At 40.4% G+C, this 18,006-nt stretch overlaps 1 protein-coding gene across 7 annotated transcripts in view; it reads right to left on the bottom strand.

Moving 5' to 3' along the window:
- Positions 1-18,006, bottom strand: part of RAD54L2 (RAD54 like 2) — a 106,931-nt gene that overhangs the window by 65,745 nt on the left and 23,180 nt on the right. For all 7 annotated transcript variants that reach the window (XM_058559721.1, XM_058559757.1, XM_058559773.1 and 4 more), the window contains one exon: positions 1,820-2,012. In XM_058559721.1, the coding sequence (XP_058415704.1) occupies positions 1,820-1,958 (139 nt within the window). In that variant the 5' untranslated portion in view covers positions 1,959-2,012. The remainder of the gene's footprint in view (positions 1-1,819; positions 2,013-18,006) is intronic.

Genomic DNA, 18,006 nt, shown 5'->3' with positions numbered 1-18,006 from the left:
GGTGTTCTCACTGCTAGTGGCCTGGGTTCTTTTCCTGGTCAGAGAACCACACCACCATCTGTCAGTTGTCGTATTGTGGCAGCTGTGTGTTGCTCTGAAAGCTATGCTACGGGTATTTCAAATATCAGCAGGGTCACCCATGGTGGACAGGTGTCAGCAGAGCTTCCAGACTAAGACTAGGAAGAAGGACCTGGCCACCAACTTCCAAAAAAATTGACCATGAAAACCCTATGAATAACAGTGGAGCACTGCCTGATATAGCACCGGAAGGTGAGAGGATGGCACAAAAAGACCAGGCAGGGTTCCACTCTGCTGTACACAGGGTTGCTAGGAGGCAGAATTGACTCAAGGGCACTAACAACAACAAATTCCTAATTTTAGAAAGCTGGCTGCTCCGCCCATTGGTACAGTGGGATGACCAGAGGGAAGACCATGTATATATATCCATTATACTCACCAGCAGCATCTAAAATGCAATCTAAACCTCACAAGAGTGCTAGGGGTGTCTGAAAATATAATTCTGAGAACCCAAATGATAAAAAGCAAAAAATGATGCAGATACCTGGGGACTCTAATGTCATCTGAGGAACCATGAGAGCCAAGCAAAATAGTCTGAGGGTGCACCCTCACATCACTCTCTTTCATTATTTCTACTCATTCTACTTTATAGAAAGGAACTACATAACCAGCCAGGGGGAAGACTCCAACGAATAAGCTAGCAGTAGACAGGAAATGATGCTGTTAGGAAAAAAAAAGAAGTGAAACGGTAATTTCCCTGCCAGAGGTGAAATGGAAATGGGGCAGAGACTTCTAGACAGTATGAGAGAAAATTGATCCCTGAACCATATGGCAGCTATTAGGATGAATGAGAACTGAAGATAGTAACATCAGCGAAGAAAGAGGATCAATGTTCATTCTCCCAGAATCTGGAGAATGGCAGGAGCACAATTTCCTATGCTCCTTCAGATCTAAGCAACGATGATCTAATGCAATGTTAAATTCCACGAGGGTGGTCTGTTATAAACAGACAAAAACTTTATTCCTCAGTCAATAGAAAGCTTACAAACAACTAAATCCTACACCATGAAAGGGTGGAATTAACCAACAAGCCCTGTGGCTGGCCAGATGATCTAACATTAGACTGAAGATGAAAAGAAAAAGTCCAATGCCACTTCAACAAGTTGGGAGCAAAGGAAGGCATGAGCCAAGCAAACCAAATAGGAGTCCAAAGGGGGTCTACCAGCTACGGAGGTGCAGCTCTCCCAGTAAGAGCAATTTATAGTCAGTGGAAGTGGCTGGGAGGCAGAACAGCACTACAGGAGATGAAATAAGCTTTCTGGAGTGGTAAACCTACCTGAGAATCTCTCCCCAGATAATTTCCTCATGTCCATACAAGCAGAGTTATGAGTGTAACTTCAGGAAACTCACAGACCACTCATAATTACCCCTATGCCTACTTGTGGTCACCTGAGGGGTTCATGACCCCCAGACCCCAAAGTCTCACCACAGTGACTCTGTCACTGATTCCTCCATGACTTGGGCAAGTATGCTCCACTCTCAAATCCTTGGATCTCAGTCTGCACGTCTGTCAAAGATGAGCTAAATGCTAAAGGTCCTTCCAGCTCTAAGGTGAGGCTTATATAGAGGACAATCCATTTCCTGAGAAGAAGCATATGAATTGATTGTTGCTGAGTTCCCAATCACTGCCTTCTCATGATGGATGATCTAAGAAATCCAACTGGAACACCACGCTCTGTCAGGAAGAATTCCATTAGAAGAAAAGATGAGGCAACCTCTGCCACTCACTAGAGTCACTCACCATCCAGCAGGTCTTCCTCGTCATCCCTGCCATGCTCCTCCACTGCCACCTCCTCCTCCTCCTCCTCCTCTTCCACATCCTCCAGCTCCACGTCCGGGTCCAGGTCTGGATCGCTCCCTGAGGCGGATTCGTCTGACATGGCTCCCAGAGGTCCTCAGTGGGCATTACCGACTCATGGTCCACTGCAGGGATCCTAGAAGGAGGACAAGAGGAATCAGAATCACCAAGGGCTTCACTTGGGAGCATGAATCTTTCAAAGAGAAAATTGCCAAGGATGAATTCCTTGAAGCTTTTCTAAGCAAGGCAAGCTAACCATACCCAAACCTCAACCTTCCCCACAAGTGCACTGGCCCTGAGATACGTTTTGGTGACTCTCTGCCCAGCTCAAGCTTCTCTTAGCTGCTTGCACAGAAAATATCTTAAAGTGACCAAACGAATGAACACATTATACACTTCAGAATTTGCATTTGTTCATGTATGCATTGACTTTATGCATCGACTATTTCCTGAACACCAACTTTCTATATCTATATAAAGATACAGAGATATACATCTATACATATACACATATATGGATATATAATCACAGGCACTAGACTAGGCTTTGGGGACAAAATAGGAAGCAGAAAAATAATGTTGGGGAGTCCTAGGAGGCTGGTGTGTCCCAAAAGGAGCTGCTATTTTATATGGGGGGTAGGGGGATGTCAGAGAAGTTCTCACTGAGCAGAGACCAGAAGGAGAAGGGAGCCACACAGATATCTGTAGACAGCTATAGTAATCAAAACAGTATTAACATAATTAATTTTTGTGTATGGTGTAAGATAGTGATCTGGTTTCATCCTTTTAATTCAAAATGAATTAAAGACTTAAATGTAAGACTTGAAACCATAAAAGTCCTAGGAGAAAACCCAGGCAGTAGGCTCCTTGACATAGGTCTTGATGATGATGTTTTGGATTTGACACCAAAAGCAAAGATAAACTAGTGGGACTACATCAAACTAAAAAGCTTCTGCACTAAAGGAAACCATCAACAAAATGAAAAGGCAACCTACTGAATGGGAGAAAATATTTGCAAATCATATATCTAATAAGGGGTTAATATCCAAAATATATAAAGAACTCATACAACTTAATAGCAAAAAAACAATCCGATTGAAAAATGGGCAGAGGACCTGAATAGACATTTTTCTAAAGAAGACACACAGATGGCCAACAGGTAAAGATGCTCAACAGTACTAATCATCAAAGAAGTGGGAAGTAAAATCACAATGAGATATCACCTCACACCTGTTAGAATGGCTATTATCAAAAAGATAAGAAATAACATGTGCTGGCAAGGATGTGGAGAAAAGAGAACTCTTGTACACTGTAGTGGGAATGTAAATTGGTGCATCCATTATGGAAAACAGTATGAAAGCTCCTCAAAAAATTAAAAATAGAACTACTATAGGATCCAGCAATTACACATCTGGGTATGTATCTGAAGAAAATAAAAACACTAACTTGAAAAGATATATGCACCCCCATGTTCACTGCAGTATTATTTACAATAGCCAAGATATGGAAACAACCTAAGTGTCCATCAACGGATGAATGGATAAAGAAAATATAGTATATAGATACACAACGGAATATTATTCAGCCATAAAAAAGACTGAAATCTTGCCATTTGCAACAATATGGATGGACCTTGAGGGCACTGTGCTAAGTGAAATAAGACAGAGAAAGACAAATACTGTATGATCTCATTTATATGTGGAATCTAAAAAAAAAAAAACAAGCTCAAAGATACAGAGAACAAACTGGTGGTTGCTAGACGCGAAGGGTGGGAGAGTGGGCAAAATGGGTGAAGGGAATCCTTCAGCTTCCAGTTATAAAATAAATAAGTCATAAAGATGTAATATACAGCATGGTGACTACAGTTAATAATACTATATTGCATATTTGAAGTTGCTAAGAGTAAATCTTACAAGTTCTCATCACAAGAAAAAATATTCTGTAACTATCTATGGTGACAAATGTTAACTAGACTTACTGGGATGATCATTTCACAATATATACAAATATCAAATCGTTATGTTGTTCATCTGAAAAAAATAAAATGTTATATATCAATTATACCTCAATAAAAAAAAGCTAGATGGATTGCTCTATGATACAGCAAATATAGCAAAAGGTTAACACGAAGATTCACTGACCAATTCATTCAATTTTTCTGTATATTTCAAATTTTTCATCATACAATGTTGGGGAGAGGGCACAAGATAAATAATCTTTTATAAGACAAACTGCCGTAGACAACCACATTAACAATCAGTCATCTTAAATTTCCTCACATCTCCCAAAATAAAAACTGAAACACAAGTCTCTAATTATTCAACACAAAAACTATTCCAGAACTGAAATTTCTTATTAAGGTCTAGACACAATTTGAAACAGAACTTCTATGTTCTCCTGAACAGAAAAAGAAACTAAATGAAGGAAACTAGATCCTCTGGAGTTTTGGAAAACTAGAACTTAAGTTTAAGACTGCTCAGTTAGGGGCCGGCCTGGTGGTTTAGCGGTTAAGGGTACGCGCTCCATTTCGGCAGCCCGGGGTTCGCAGGTTCGGATCCCAGGCACACACCAATGCACCGCTTGTCAAGCCATGCTGTGGTGGGGTCCCATATAAAGTAGAGGACGATGAGCATGGATGTTAGCCCAGGGCCAATTTTCCTCAGCAAGAAGAGGATTGGCAACAGATGTTAGCTCAGGGCTAATCTTCCTCACACACAAAAAAAGACTGCTCAGTTAAAAACCACAGGAATTATGAGTGTGTGTGTCCCGATGGGTCACATACTTAGCCTCTCAAGACAACTAAAACAAAGAACAGTTGTGAAATGATTTAGTAATAAACTTAAATGTTTGCATTAATAACACACTTTCAAAAACATCTACAAAGGGCACTAAGGCACAGGGAAGAAAGGTGATCTACAAATACAAATTAATATAACTGATGCTGAGCTCCCATTCACTGAGTGACAAAGCAGATTCCAAATCTCTGAGGTAATGACTATCCTGTCTTTAGTTCATTAGGTTTTAGAAAGGAAGTAGTAAATCAATTAGATATCAGCAGCTTTGGAAGTGAAATTTATTTCTGAACATTCGCGGTGAAATCTATTTCTGAACACTAGTATGATGATAATTCATCAGCAACTCCTCTGTGTTTGGAAGTCAATGTTCGTAATCAGCATAACCCCTATTTCATCCTAGACTGCTTGAGATAAGTTTTTGCTTAGAGTGTGCTTGGTTGATTATAGAGTGGCTTTTAGAGAACAATTTTTAATTAGCAAGTACCTTTAGGTAATCTGAATGCCTACCATTTTAGAGAAGAAATTGTGTGGTGGTGGAAGAATGACAATTACTTAGAGGTAAGCAGTAACAAGGAAAAGCCTCCTATAAACACTCAGTTAACAAACATCTTCAAAACATCAGCCCCAAGCTCCTGACAGATAGAAGCAAACATCAATTAAACATCCAACAACCATACATACTATTAGAATATGAGACATTGATCCAGCTGCCTACTCAGAAGGTTTTAAAAACAGAGGACACTTTAAAACAGTATCCAGGCCATCAGACGCCCATAACAGAGAAGAAACTGGAAAGTGATAGATTTCTTAAGTCCCACCAAATTTGGGTTTTCTCTTTCCCTCCCTTCCACAAGCCACTAAATTTCTTTACAGAGATGACACAATGAATTCTGTTCTCAGCTCTTTAGAATCATACCAACTAAATAAGGGGCAGGTTTTGCTGTTACTGATCTCCTTCAAAAAACCAAAAAGGGGAAAAGTTGATCTTAGGGGCAGCAACACAGTCAATTACATTCTGTCTCTAAGGGGCTCCACCCATACACACAGACACTTCCATGTGGGCGCTGCCTTCCAGAACACAGGAAGGCAACCCTGATTCAAGAAATTAGCTCTTAGTAGAACTGTTAGACAGACATGGGGAAAAAAGTTGATAAGGAAAAAATGTATCCCCCCAAAGTGCTCCTCATCCCATGTGAAACACTGCTTCAATCTTCAGTGAAGAGGAGCTCTGCCTCTAATACACAGAGAAACTAGAAGAGTGATTATGGGTGTGCTGTGCCTTAATGAAGCAAATTCTGGGAGTCAAATTCTGTATTAATGAAACTGGAGAACTAGCTATTTAAAGGAACTCTAAAGAGGACCACTCTGAAAAGCAAATATTCAATCCCTAAGTAATGTGTTAATGTCTACAGTTTAATATATTGGGTTTGCTAAAAGGAGGCTGTAATTATGAAGAAACTCACAGCCAATCCCAGTCTAGCTCCTCACAGCAATCTTGAGAGTGAAGGAAAAGGTTCCTCTGCCCTGCTAGGTTCAAAGACAACACCACCAGTTTATAGAGTTGTGCCTGGCCAAGAATCAGCAGAATTAATCATGTGGGCACAGGCCTTAGACACACCATTGGGACGAAGAATACACAGGAGGAAAAAACACACAAAGACATACATACACACTATCAAAGCCTTTGTTTACAAAGCAGACCATGCTTGGAGAGTTTGCACTGAAATCATAAAACTGTGGACATCCACACTGCCTCACTACTGCGGGGCAGCCCAAGCAAATTCAGAGATGTCTTTGCGGTCCTCAGCAGCACTCTGATCCTAACCTTAATATAAAACAATCCATTCCAAACTGCTGTGTCCTCATTAATTTTGGTGACCTTGAGTAGTAGTATATGTCCTCAAATAATCTCAAAGCAATTCCACAGCAAGTGCTACTCACATTTTTTTGTGCATTAAGAATATAAACAAAACCATGCATTTACACTAATTTACAAGGGGAAAAAAAGTCTTTTAAGAGCATGAAAACATTCAACTCAAACTTTAGGCAACACTCCTTCGAAGAAATCCATTAGTCAAAGAATTTATACAATTCAAAGATTAAAAAGAGTTCAGTCCTGGGCCGGCCCTGTGGCTTGGCGGTTGAGTGTGCGCACTCCGCTGGTGGCGGCCCGGGTTCAGATCCCGGGCGCGCACTGACGCACCGCTTCTCCGGCCATGCTGAGGCCGCGTCCCACATACAGCAACTAGAAGGATGTGCAACTACGACATACAACTATCTACTGGGGCTTTGGGGAAAAAAAAGGAGGAGGATTGGCAATAGATGTTAGCTCAGAGCGGGTCTTCCTCAGCAACAAGAGGAGGATTAGCACAGATGTTAGCTCAGGGCTGACCTTCCTCACCAAAAAAAAAAAAGAGTTCAGTCCACATATAGTACTCATTGGGTACCCACAAGATTCTTCCAGTTTGCTGAGAGATCCACTGTGGATCTCTAAAGTTATTTCAAAACACCTCTCCTGTGCAAGACAAAGACCCAATGTTGACTTCAAACTTCCTTGTAGCCCAAATGCCTTTTGATTACCTGTTAGTTACTTAGAATCACATATAAAACATACAAAGCACTATAGAGCTAAACTGACAGCTCAAAATATTTTATTTGGAAATCTAATGAGACTTTCGACAATTTGGAACTTAGGACAAAATAAGGAAGGAAAGGTTAACAAACACATTAAGGACTGCAAGGAGCAGGGCCACAGGAGACAACTCTCTCCAAAAGGCAATGCAGTGGGGCCAAGCCCAGGGACTCAGCACCAAGCGCAGGAGAGGCACTGGAGGCTTGTTTACAGAATCAGTCAAGAAACCTCAACTCTAGCCACAGCTCTATGGGAAAACAGCTGCATGACCTTAGGCAAATCAGTTCTCCCTTAGCTTCCCTTATCCGTCTTATTCCAGCCCAGGAGCGAGATGGCCCTGAGGTCATCTTCAAGATCCCTTCCAGAGTCTCTGACAGCAGACAGCAGTTCTCAAAGGGTGGCCCAGGGACCCCTAGGGGTCCTCAAGATCCTTTCAAGGGGGCCACAAAGTCAAAAACATGCATGGGTTAAAGAGCCATTCAAAGTGCAAGAAAGCTGATGGATTTTAATGTAACAGAATACAAAAAGTTCCTTGATATGGTTTCAAATTCAGTATTACAATTAATCTTGAAAAAACTACCACTTGTCAGAGTTTTGGCATAGTTCAAACAATACCCACAATTATCTGAAAAGGCTATTAAAACAGTTCTCCTGGGCTGGCCCCGTGGCTTAGCGGTTAAGTGCCCGCATGGTTAAGCGCGCGCGCTCCGCCACTGGCTACTGGCAGCCCGGGGTTCAGATCCTGGGCGCACGGAGCACCGCTTCTCCGGCCATGCTGCGGCCGCGTCCCACATACAGTAACTAGAAGGATGTGCAACTATGACATACAACTATCCACTGGGGCTTTGGGGGAAAAAAAAAAAGGTGGAGGATTGGCAATAGATGTTAGCTCAGAGCCGGTCTTCCTCAGCAAAAAGAGGAGGATTAGCATGGATGTTAGCTCAGGGCTGATCTTCCTCACAAAAAAATAAAAAATAAATAAATAAAACTGTTCAAAAAAAACAGTCCTCCCATTTCCAACTACATTCTTCATGCGCTTCAACAATATAATAAGTCAACAACAAAACAATGTCACAACAGACTAAATGCAGAAGCAGATCTGAGAATCTAGCTGTCTCTACTCAGCCAGACATTTTCAAATTTTCAAATGTGTAAAACAATTCTACTCTTCTAGTTTTTTTGTTTTGGAAAATATAGTTATTTTTCATTAAAAAATTATGTTAACATATGAGTTAAATTATTTTTAAATGAATATTTTTATTTCTCTGTTTTAATTTCTAAAACAGCAAATATTGACCAATATAACCCATATAAACAAAAGCCCTTTGGGGCCTTCAATAATTTTTAGGAGTATAAAAGGATTCTAAGACCAAAAAGTTTGAGAACTACCATTCTAAGACAACAAGACTCTCAGATCTAAGGTCTCTTCCCCCAAATTTTCAACTATCACAAAGAAAGAAAAATTGGCATTTTTAAAATGTAACAAACAGAGGACCACATTACAGGAACATCATAAAATATTTGAACAGTTCTATACTGCATTCGAATACAAAATTACAAGATTAATCTGATATATACATGATATACACAGGTTACTTTATAAATGTAATTAACCATCAAGGGCAAACTTTCTCAATGACTGAAGTTAATACTATATTTGCAAAGTCAAAGTTTTACTTTTACCACTGAATCTCTGCTATTCACATCCCCTTTGAAATGGCCAAGGGCTGAGGCTCCTTGTGTTCCCCTCTCAAGTTCCCCAGCCTTAGGCCCTTCATCCAAGAGGTCACTGAGCAGTACATCCCTGCAGGGTCAGTCCCAGGCATTTTGAATAAGTAGGAGTAAAGCTCTAGAAGGCCACTGCTGAGGGGAGCAAATCAAAGACTCATTTCATTCTCCATGGAGTCAGCTGGAAAAAAAAAAAAGGGGGGGGGGATGTTGGGAGGGAAAGGGAGAGGCAGAGAGGAAGAAAGAAAGAGGTGTGGGGAGAGGGAGAGAGAGAGAGAAGGAACAATTGAGTTGGGAAGATATGAGCTAAAACAGGGATGACAGCTTTGGCTATGAGAAGCCTGTGTAATACAGCCACTGCTCCCCAGAGAAACTTGGGCTCTGAAAAATTCTCTCTCTCTCTCTCTCTCTCACACACACACTCACACACACACACACACACACACACACACACACACACCCCCATACCATGTATGTTAAAACACCAGAACAGTGTAATCTGAGGGTGATAAAAAAAGAAAGTAAGGTCCCCAGATCTCTGAATACAGGGCATGAGGCAAGAGTAAAAGCAATTCTGGCTAAATATGTTACCATTCAACTTGTGAGCCCTCTATCTCTTTCCACACAGTTCTAACTTCTTAAAATGGGAATTACAGGGACAAGGGCCCACATGGCAGGGGCATGGATGGCCCACTTTCCCTAGGCTTCCTGGAGCCTAAGCCAGCCCTGAGTCCAGATCAGCCTAAAAGTAGGTCAGATTTATCTAGATGATGAGACTGAAGAAGCTTGGAGAGAAGCCAAATCATGGTGTCCTATCCCTCAGACTCCCCCCCCACCACCACCTCCACTCCCCCTCACCATTCTCTTCCCAAAGCCCCAGGCTTCTGAGGCTCTTCTCTCTCCTAAGAGTTCTATCACAAAGTCATGCAGCTCAGTCTGGGTGCCTTCAAACAGAAAAATACAAGCTGTGCACAGAAGGGATGGTTTGCCTTCATCATCCTACAAACATTCAGCATGAACTTTGGTAAAGACTTCTCTGTATCTAGTCAACCTACCCACTGGACACAATCCTGAAAAGCTCTGTACAAGTAGGATTTCAACAAATCAAAGCTTTTAAAAATAAGGCTATAGCGGGGACTGAACATGAATCCTTCTATAATACAAATAATAACCACTAATTTTCCGAGTTGATGCTGACAACTTTAGATTTTCAATTATCATTTCTTTTAAAACAGCTATATTTACATGGTATACGGTTGTATACTGTGGTTTTTCCTAAATTCCCTAAATTCCTATAATATCTACTATAAACAAAAGTTTTAATGGATGACTACTATTTTGTGATATACACTCATATTTTCAAAATATTCTAGAGGGAAAATATAATTGTATTTACATGGTTATTCAAGGTTTTCACGTTGGCTTTGCCTGTGACTTGGGCACGCTGTGCACCTAGCTCTTTAAAGACAGAGATAAACTCTCCTGGATCCACTTCTCACAGTTCTAAAATGAATGGTAATGCTAGTCAGGTGCAGACTCCTTATGATGCCTGTGGTACAATACAAAAATATATTTGGTCTTTGCCCCTGGTTCCTGGCACAAAGCTCCCAAAACTCTTGGAATTTTCTGAGTAATAGGAGTGTCTTTTGTTATTCATATCAAGACTCTTTTGACCACACCTGAATTTATGCTAATGAAGTGACTTAGGGTGGGGCCCCTAGATAGCCTAGGATGTGACTGGTTACCAGAAAGACCAAGTGACTAGAAGGTTGGAACTTTCAGCCCTATCCACCAACCTCTAAGATGGGAGCAGGGAGCTGGAGATTAAGTTCTATAAAAACTCTTAAACATTGAGGTTCAGAGAGTTTTTGTGTCAGAGAACACATCAAGGTTCTGGGAGAGTGACACACTTGAAAAGGGCATTGAAGCTCCACACCATCCCCACCCCCATTCCCTGCACTGTGCATCTCTTCCATTTGGCTGTTTCTGAGTTGAATCCTTTAAAACAAACTGGTAGGGAGCCGGCCCTGTGGTATAGTGGTTAAGTTCGGCATGCTCCACTTGGGCAGCCTGGATTCTAGGGTTCAGATCCTGGGTGTGGACCTATACCACTCATCAGCCATGCTGTGGCGGCAACCCACTTACAAAATAGAGGAAGACTGGCACAGATGTTAGCTCAAGGCTAATCTTCCTCAAACAAAAAAAGAGGAAGATTGGGGGCCAGCCTCCTGGCATAGCGGTTAAGTGTGCGCGCTCCGCTGCTGGCGGCCCAGAGTTCTGATTGTGGGCATGCACCAAGGCACCGCTTGTCAGGCCATGCTGTGGTGGCATCCCATATAAAGTGGAGGAAGATGGGCACAGATGTTAGCCCAGGGCCAGTCTTCCTCAGCAAAAAGAGGAGGATTGGCATGGATGTTAGCTTAGGGCTGATCTTCCTCACAAAAAAAAAAGAGGAAGATTGGCAACAGATGTTAGCTCAGGGCGACTCTTCCTCAGCAAATAAACAAATAAATAATAAAAATAAAATAAAAATAAACTAGTAAACATAAATAAAATGCGTTCCTGAGTTCTACGAATCTTTCTTGCAAATTATTGAATCTAAGGAGGGGGTCATGGGAACTCCTGATTTATGGTCAGTCAGGCAGAAGCATGCGTAGTCAAGGACTTGCAACTGGCGTCTGAAGTAGAGGCAGTCTTGTGGGACTGAATCCTTAACCTATAGGGTTTGTGCTAACTCTAGGCAGTGTCAGAACTGAATTGTTGAACACCCAGTTGGTATCTAGAGAATCAGAGAATTGGTTTTTGGTGCTGGAAAACACCCCAGTGCCACAAAGATGTAAGTGACAAATCACGGCAAAAAGTTTACATCTGCAAAGTGCAACAGAAAGTTTAAAGATCCACTATTTCTTGACTTTCCATGTGCAAAAACAAATTGTGGCATTTACTTCAATGCAACAGGTAACCTGAACCTTTAAACTACTAAATGTTACATTTCCAGTTGACTTAAATTAGTAATTAAATGGTACAGGGATTTGTAAATGGAAATCCATAGTGGTTCAACCCCTCAAACCACAAAGGAAGAAAAGAACCACAGATCAACCAATTCTGTTTCAGATGCACTATTTTCTGTATTTCCAGTAAAATATGGATAATAAAAACTGATTATGAGAATTATGAGAAAACTAGCAGAAACAGCGAGGATCATTAGTGATCTAAGCAGTTCAAATACGTATAGAGTCTAACCATCACCTGACTGTTAGACGCCTCCCCTCCCTTGACTAACAAATCCCCTTAGACTACCAAATCTATTAGTAGCTGCTAAAATGTGGAAGAACTGAATTACACAAATGAGTTCCATTCAAACACAATCCCTTTCCTCTCAAGGTGGTAGCACCTCTCTCTAGAATGCCATGAGGAAGTCAGGATCAGAACGAGAATTAGAAGATAAGAATTCTGGGACTGTGTACACCCCATGATATATGTAAAATAATTCTCTAAGAACTGTTTCAGATTAGAGAAGACTAAATGCAATGTGGGATCCTGGATTAGATCGTGGACCTGAGGAAGCAAACAGCTATAAAAGCCAATAATGAGGACAACAGTTAATGCAACTGAATATGGACTATGGATTAGATAAAAGTATTGTATCAATATTATATTTCCTGATTTTGAGAATTGTTCAGTGGTTATGTAAGAAAATGTCCTTAAGAAATACACAGTGAAGTATTTAGTGGTAAAAATAAATAACCTTCTAAAAGACAGGTAACAAGAAAGAATAAAATCATCTGTTCCTAGTTCTTCAAAAATTTAAACACTTGAAAACAAAAATATCTTACTTCAAAGTACAGATTTGAAACATTACCTAGCTGACAATTCTCTATAGTTAATTAGTAACAAATTAGTTACAAACTTTCTTTCCTTTAAGACACAATAACTTAGGGTTAAAAAGGCTAATTAAGCCTCCCAGCATCCCTATAAACAGACAGGACTTCTCTTTCTAGTGAGTGGGACTGTCTCCCTCTTCCCCTGAGCCCAGCAGGAACTGGAACCATTTCTGAGGCAAGTATCACTTGGGTTCCCTCTGGAAAGCTCTAGGTCTGATCAATGTCATAAACAAATAGCACACCACAGGCAGGTAGTGCTATTGGACTCACCAGCTTGCCCTCCCTTTTTTGTGTAGATGTGGCCCAGTTCTGAACAGTCTTCTAAGAAGACTAACATAATCTATCTAGATTACATGTTTCACTGTTACTTTATGGCCAAGGCTATTCAACCTGTGCCCAGTTCTTAGGGTCTTACACACACACACACACACACACACACACACACACTTCAGCATTGTAGAAGTAAATAGCTTAAGATTCATACCACTGAACCAATCAGAGTTACTTAAATAAACTTGCCCTATAAGTCTCTCTTTACTAACACTGGACATAAATACTGAAGAAAACAGTGACATCTGAATAGTGCACCTGACCTAAGCCAATATAGTGAAGTAGAAAAAAGCTTTCTTCTTTCAAACTAATACTCCTATAACTTCTCTGGGGAAAAGCATATGGAGTCTGGACAAAACTCAGGCTATAGATTTTGCAAGTAAGAAGAGGACCTGCAGGAAAGCCTCACTTCTGTAAACAGAAAATAATGGATGTTAACCCTTGGGAAGAAGGGCCATCTGTCAAAGACTGGAACAAGGCCTGTGTACATGCACACACCCAGCTGTATGTACCTCCCGCCACTCTTCAGATAAAGATGCTATACCATGGAGACAAGGCCAAACTTCATTATACCAAATGGGAGGTACAGAGACCAAAATAATTCACACAGGGACCTTATAGCCAGGAGATATTGTTATGGTAGAGGGGACGAAGGGCAAAGGCTGAGATGAACTAAAAGCTTAAGGAAATATTTTAAAGAAAAAAGTGGCAGATAATTATTTTGGAGAAAGAATAGTCAAAGGGAAAGGCAGAAAGGCTAGTAATTTATTCAGTCCAAAGCCTAGGTACTTTCTATGATAAAGACACTGTGCCAGGCACTGTGGGGGTGGACACAAATATATGCCTCAAAGAAGAGAACCCAGAGGTAGAGCAAGAAGCCATAGGACTATCTGACTCCAAAACAGAAAGAATCAACAAAAATGTCATTTTGGGACACCAAAGAAGTCTGTAACATTTGAATAAATACCAAATTCCAAATCAAATCTAATCATAATTTAAAATGATATCCCTAATACAAAAATGAAAAACAACATAAGGAAATTTACAATGCATTTTCTCCCCTAATTACACTAAACATCTGCCCTAAACACATCCACACTCTCTTACTTGGTCCCCTGGTGCCCAAGGATACTCATTCACCCTAGTGCAGTTAAGGGTACAGTCTGGGGCTGCATGGTTTCTCTCTAACCATGGTGAAGCTGTACCCTAGAATTAAACCCCAAACCTCTGCTTCATCAGCACTCACTATGCCAACTTACAGCAGTTGGCAACCACAATCCAAGACAATCTAGTTGACTGAGAGTGAAGAATAAAAGTGGAACACCTAGAGACAACCGCCAAATCTCAAGGACAGACTCCAGGCCTGCATTTGGGAAAGCAAGTTAATGAAGTTCCAATCTTCCGGTCATTCAGTCAACGAGTAGTTATTAAACATTCTTGTGACCTATTCTCAGGTGGACATTGCCCCAGCACCTCAGCCAAAATAAAAATGCCCAAAAAAATAGAACGGGAGTGAGTGACAGAAAAATGACAGGATGAAGAGCTAATCCTCCCACCTGCTCACCACAGCACACAAGAATGAGGAGTGCAACTCACTGTTACATAACAGTGAAGCTAAACAAAAGGCACAGCTAAGTCAATGGTTGCATCTATAGGGCATTATAAACCCACGGCTAGAGGCTGCCACTCAGTCATGCTGATCAATAAACTACCGAACACTACACATCACAGCTATATCCACAATCTCCTCATCATTTCTTCCATTAACTAAAGACAAAAAACCCTGACTTCTATAATAAACAATTCTGACAGGCAGGCCTCTTCACATTCAAATGTCCCCATTTTAAGATAGTCCTGCTCTTAATGAAGTTCATATCATTAAGTTATTTTTGCACTACCTTGGATATGACATATGAGGCTGGCCTCCACTTAGATTTTTGACTTGATATTAGTATTATTCAAACTGTATTTTACTCTTTACAACAAACAAAATATTGAAGTTATAAGAATAATTACATATTTTAAGCTTGGACGGGATTGTAAAAAATGTCACTCACGTAAAAGGATGGAAAAGACCCATGCAGTTTTACAAATGCCTTTAGTGCTGCTGTTATCTTGATCAAGAACTATGAAATACACTCCATTTCAAATTTCAGAATTAACACAAACCAAGATTAAGTGTACCATTTCATAGCTCCCCCACTGATTCCACTTTTGCAGCGAAAGCCTATAAAATTATTATCCGCAAAAGAAATTATTAACTGAGAAACAGTACTTGAATATCGGGTATACCAGAGTCATAAAGGCAGGACAGCACCAGAGGAAGATTCCAGGTCAACAGTTCTAGAAACTATCCAGTGGAAACCAACAAGATAGCACCAAAATGAACAAGGTACATCTAACAAGCTGGACAAGGACTTCCTGCCTGGCACCTTGGCAGACGGGAGACCCTGCAAATTCTCCTACTGCAAAACACCTAGAAATATGGATAGAATTAGAATAAGCATCCATTTTAAACACACAGCTCTTTTCACAAAAAAAGTAACAGAAATTTCCAAGGACCAAAAATGAAAGGCAAACTAAAAACACAGATGAATACTCTTGAGAGCTGACATTACAGCAGTCCTAGGGAAAGAGGAGGGTGCCAGTCTTGGAGAGAGGAGGGGAGAAAAGAGACAATGCCTTGGGCTCAAAGAAGTTCAAAAGAAAGGACTGTGACTTCTACATAAAGCTATGGCCTTGAAGAGTTATACTCTCATGAAAGAGTGGTCTAGAAAAATCTGACCAACAACACAGAGGACAATATAAAAGCTGTGTCAACCTAGGTTGGAAGAGTGAAAAAAGGTATCCAATGGAAGTCTGTAACCATGAGTCTGCCCTTGAACCAATTTAAGTTTGAAATGTATACTGACCTACCTAATATTTACCTACATGGTCCAAGAAATTAACCAAAACTAAAGTGGTCCCAGGCAAGTGATACACCCTAGTTGCCTAGAAGCAAACGCAAAACATCTCTGGGACATACCTCAACCTGGGCTACATAAGATTCCCACAGATAAAGCCTTACTGAAGATGAATTCACAGTCCAAAATACAAATACTTCAGAGACTAATCAAACAAAAGCAAGAGACAACAGGGTCAGACTCCTAAAAACTTCTGATAATGTAACTACCAGATTAAAGGAGATAAACTACACACTATCTCAAAAGATGCAGAAAAAGCTTTCATAAATTCAAAATCCAAAAGTCCAGGACCAGACAGCTTCTCTGGAGAATTTCACCAAACATTCAAAGAAGACTTAATACCTATCCTTCTCAAACTATTCCAAAAAATAGAGGAAGATGGAACACTTCCCAACACATTCTACAAGGCCAACATCACCCTGATACCAAAGCCAGGCAAAGACAATACTAAGAAGGAAAACTACAGACCAACATCCCTGATGAACACAGATGCAAAAATCCTCAACAAAATATTGGCAAACCGAATACAGCAATACATTAAAAAGATCACACACCATGATCGAGTGGAATTTATACCAGGGACACAGGGATGGTTCAACATCCACAAATCAATCAATGTGATACAAACGAGGAATAAAACCATATGATCATCTCAATAGATGCAGAGACCAACATCCATTTATGATAAAAACTCGCAATAAAATGGGTATAGAAGGAAAGTACCTTAACATAATAAAGGCCATTTATGACAAACCCACAGCCAACACCATACTCAGTGTGGAAAAACTGAAAGCCATCCCTCTGGAAACAGGGACAAGACAAGGGTGCCCACTCTTATTCAACACAGTACTGGAGGTTCTGGCCAGAGCAATTAGGCAAGAAAAAGGAATAAAAGGAATACAAATAGGCAACGAAGAAGTGAAACTCTCACTGTTTGCAGATGATATGATCTTATATATAGAAAACCCTAAAGAATCCATTGGAAAACTATTAGAAATAATCAACAACTACGGCCAAGCGGCAGGGTACAAAATCAACTTACAGAAATCAGTTGCATTTCTATATACCAACAACATACTAACATAAAGAGAACTCAAGAAGACAATCCCATTTACAATTGCAACAAAAAGAATAAAATATCTAGGAGTAAATTTAACCAAGGAAGTGAAAGACCTATACAAGGAAAACTGTAAGACATTATTGAGTGAAATCGATGACACAAAGAAATGGAAAAATATTCCATGCACTTGGATGTGAAGAATAAACATAGTTAAAATGTCCATACTACCTAAAGCAATCTACAGATTCAATGCAATCCCAATTAGAATCCCAACGACATTCTTCACAGAAATAGAACAAAGAATACTAACATTCATATGGGGCAACAAAAGACCCCATTTAGCTAAAGCAATCCTGAAAAAGAAGAACAAGGTTGGAGGCATCACAATCCCTGACTTCAAAACATACTACAAAGCGATAGTAATTAAAACAGCATGGTACTGGTACAAAAACAGACACACAGATCAATGGAACAGAACTGAAAGTCCAGAAATAAAACCCATATCTGTGGGCAGCTAATCTTTGACAAAGGAGCTAAGGACATACAGTGGAGAAAGGAAAATCTCATCAATAAATAGTGCTGGGAAAACTGGACAGCCACTTGCAAAAGAATGAAAGTAGACCACCTTCTTTCACCATACACAAAAATTAACTCAAAATAGATCAAAACCTGAAGGTGAGACCTGAAACTATAAAACTCCTGGAGGAAAATACAGGTAGTACACTACTCACCATCAGC

This window comes from Diceros bicornis, chromosome 2 (assembly GCF_020826845.1).
Source record: "Diceros bicornis minor isolate mBicDic1 chromosome 2, mDicBic1.mat.cur, whole genome shotgun sequence".
NCBI lineage: Eukaryota > Metazoa > Chordata > Mammalia > Perissodactyla > Rhinocerotidae > Diceros > Diceros bicornis.
This window is presented reverse-complemented; position numbering and strand designations above follow the sequence as displayed.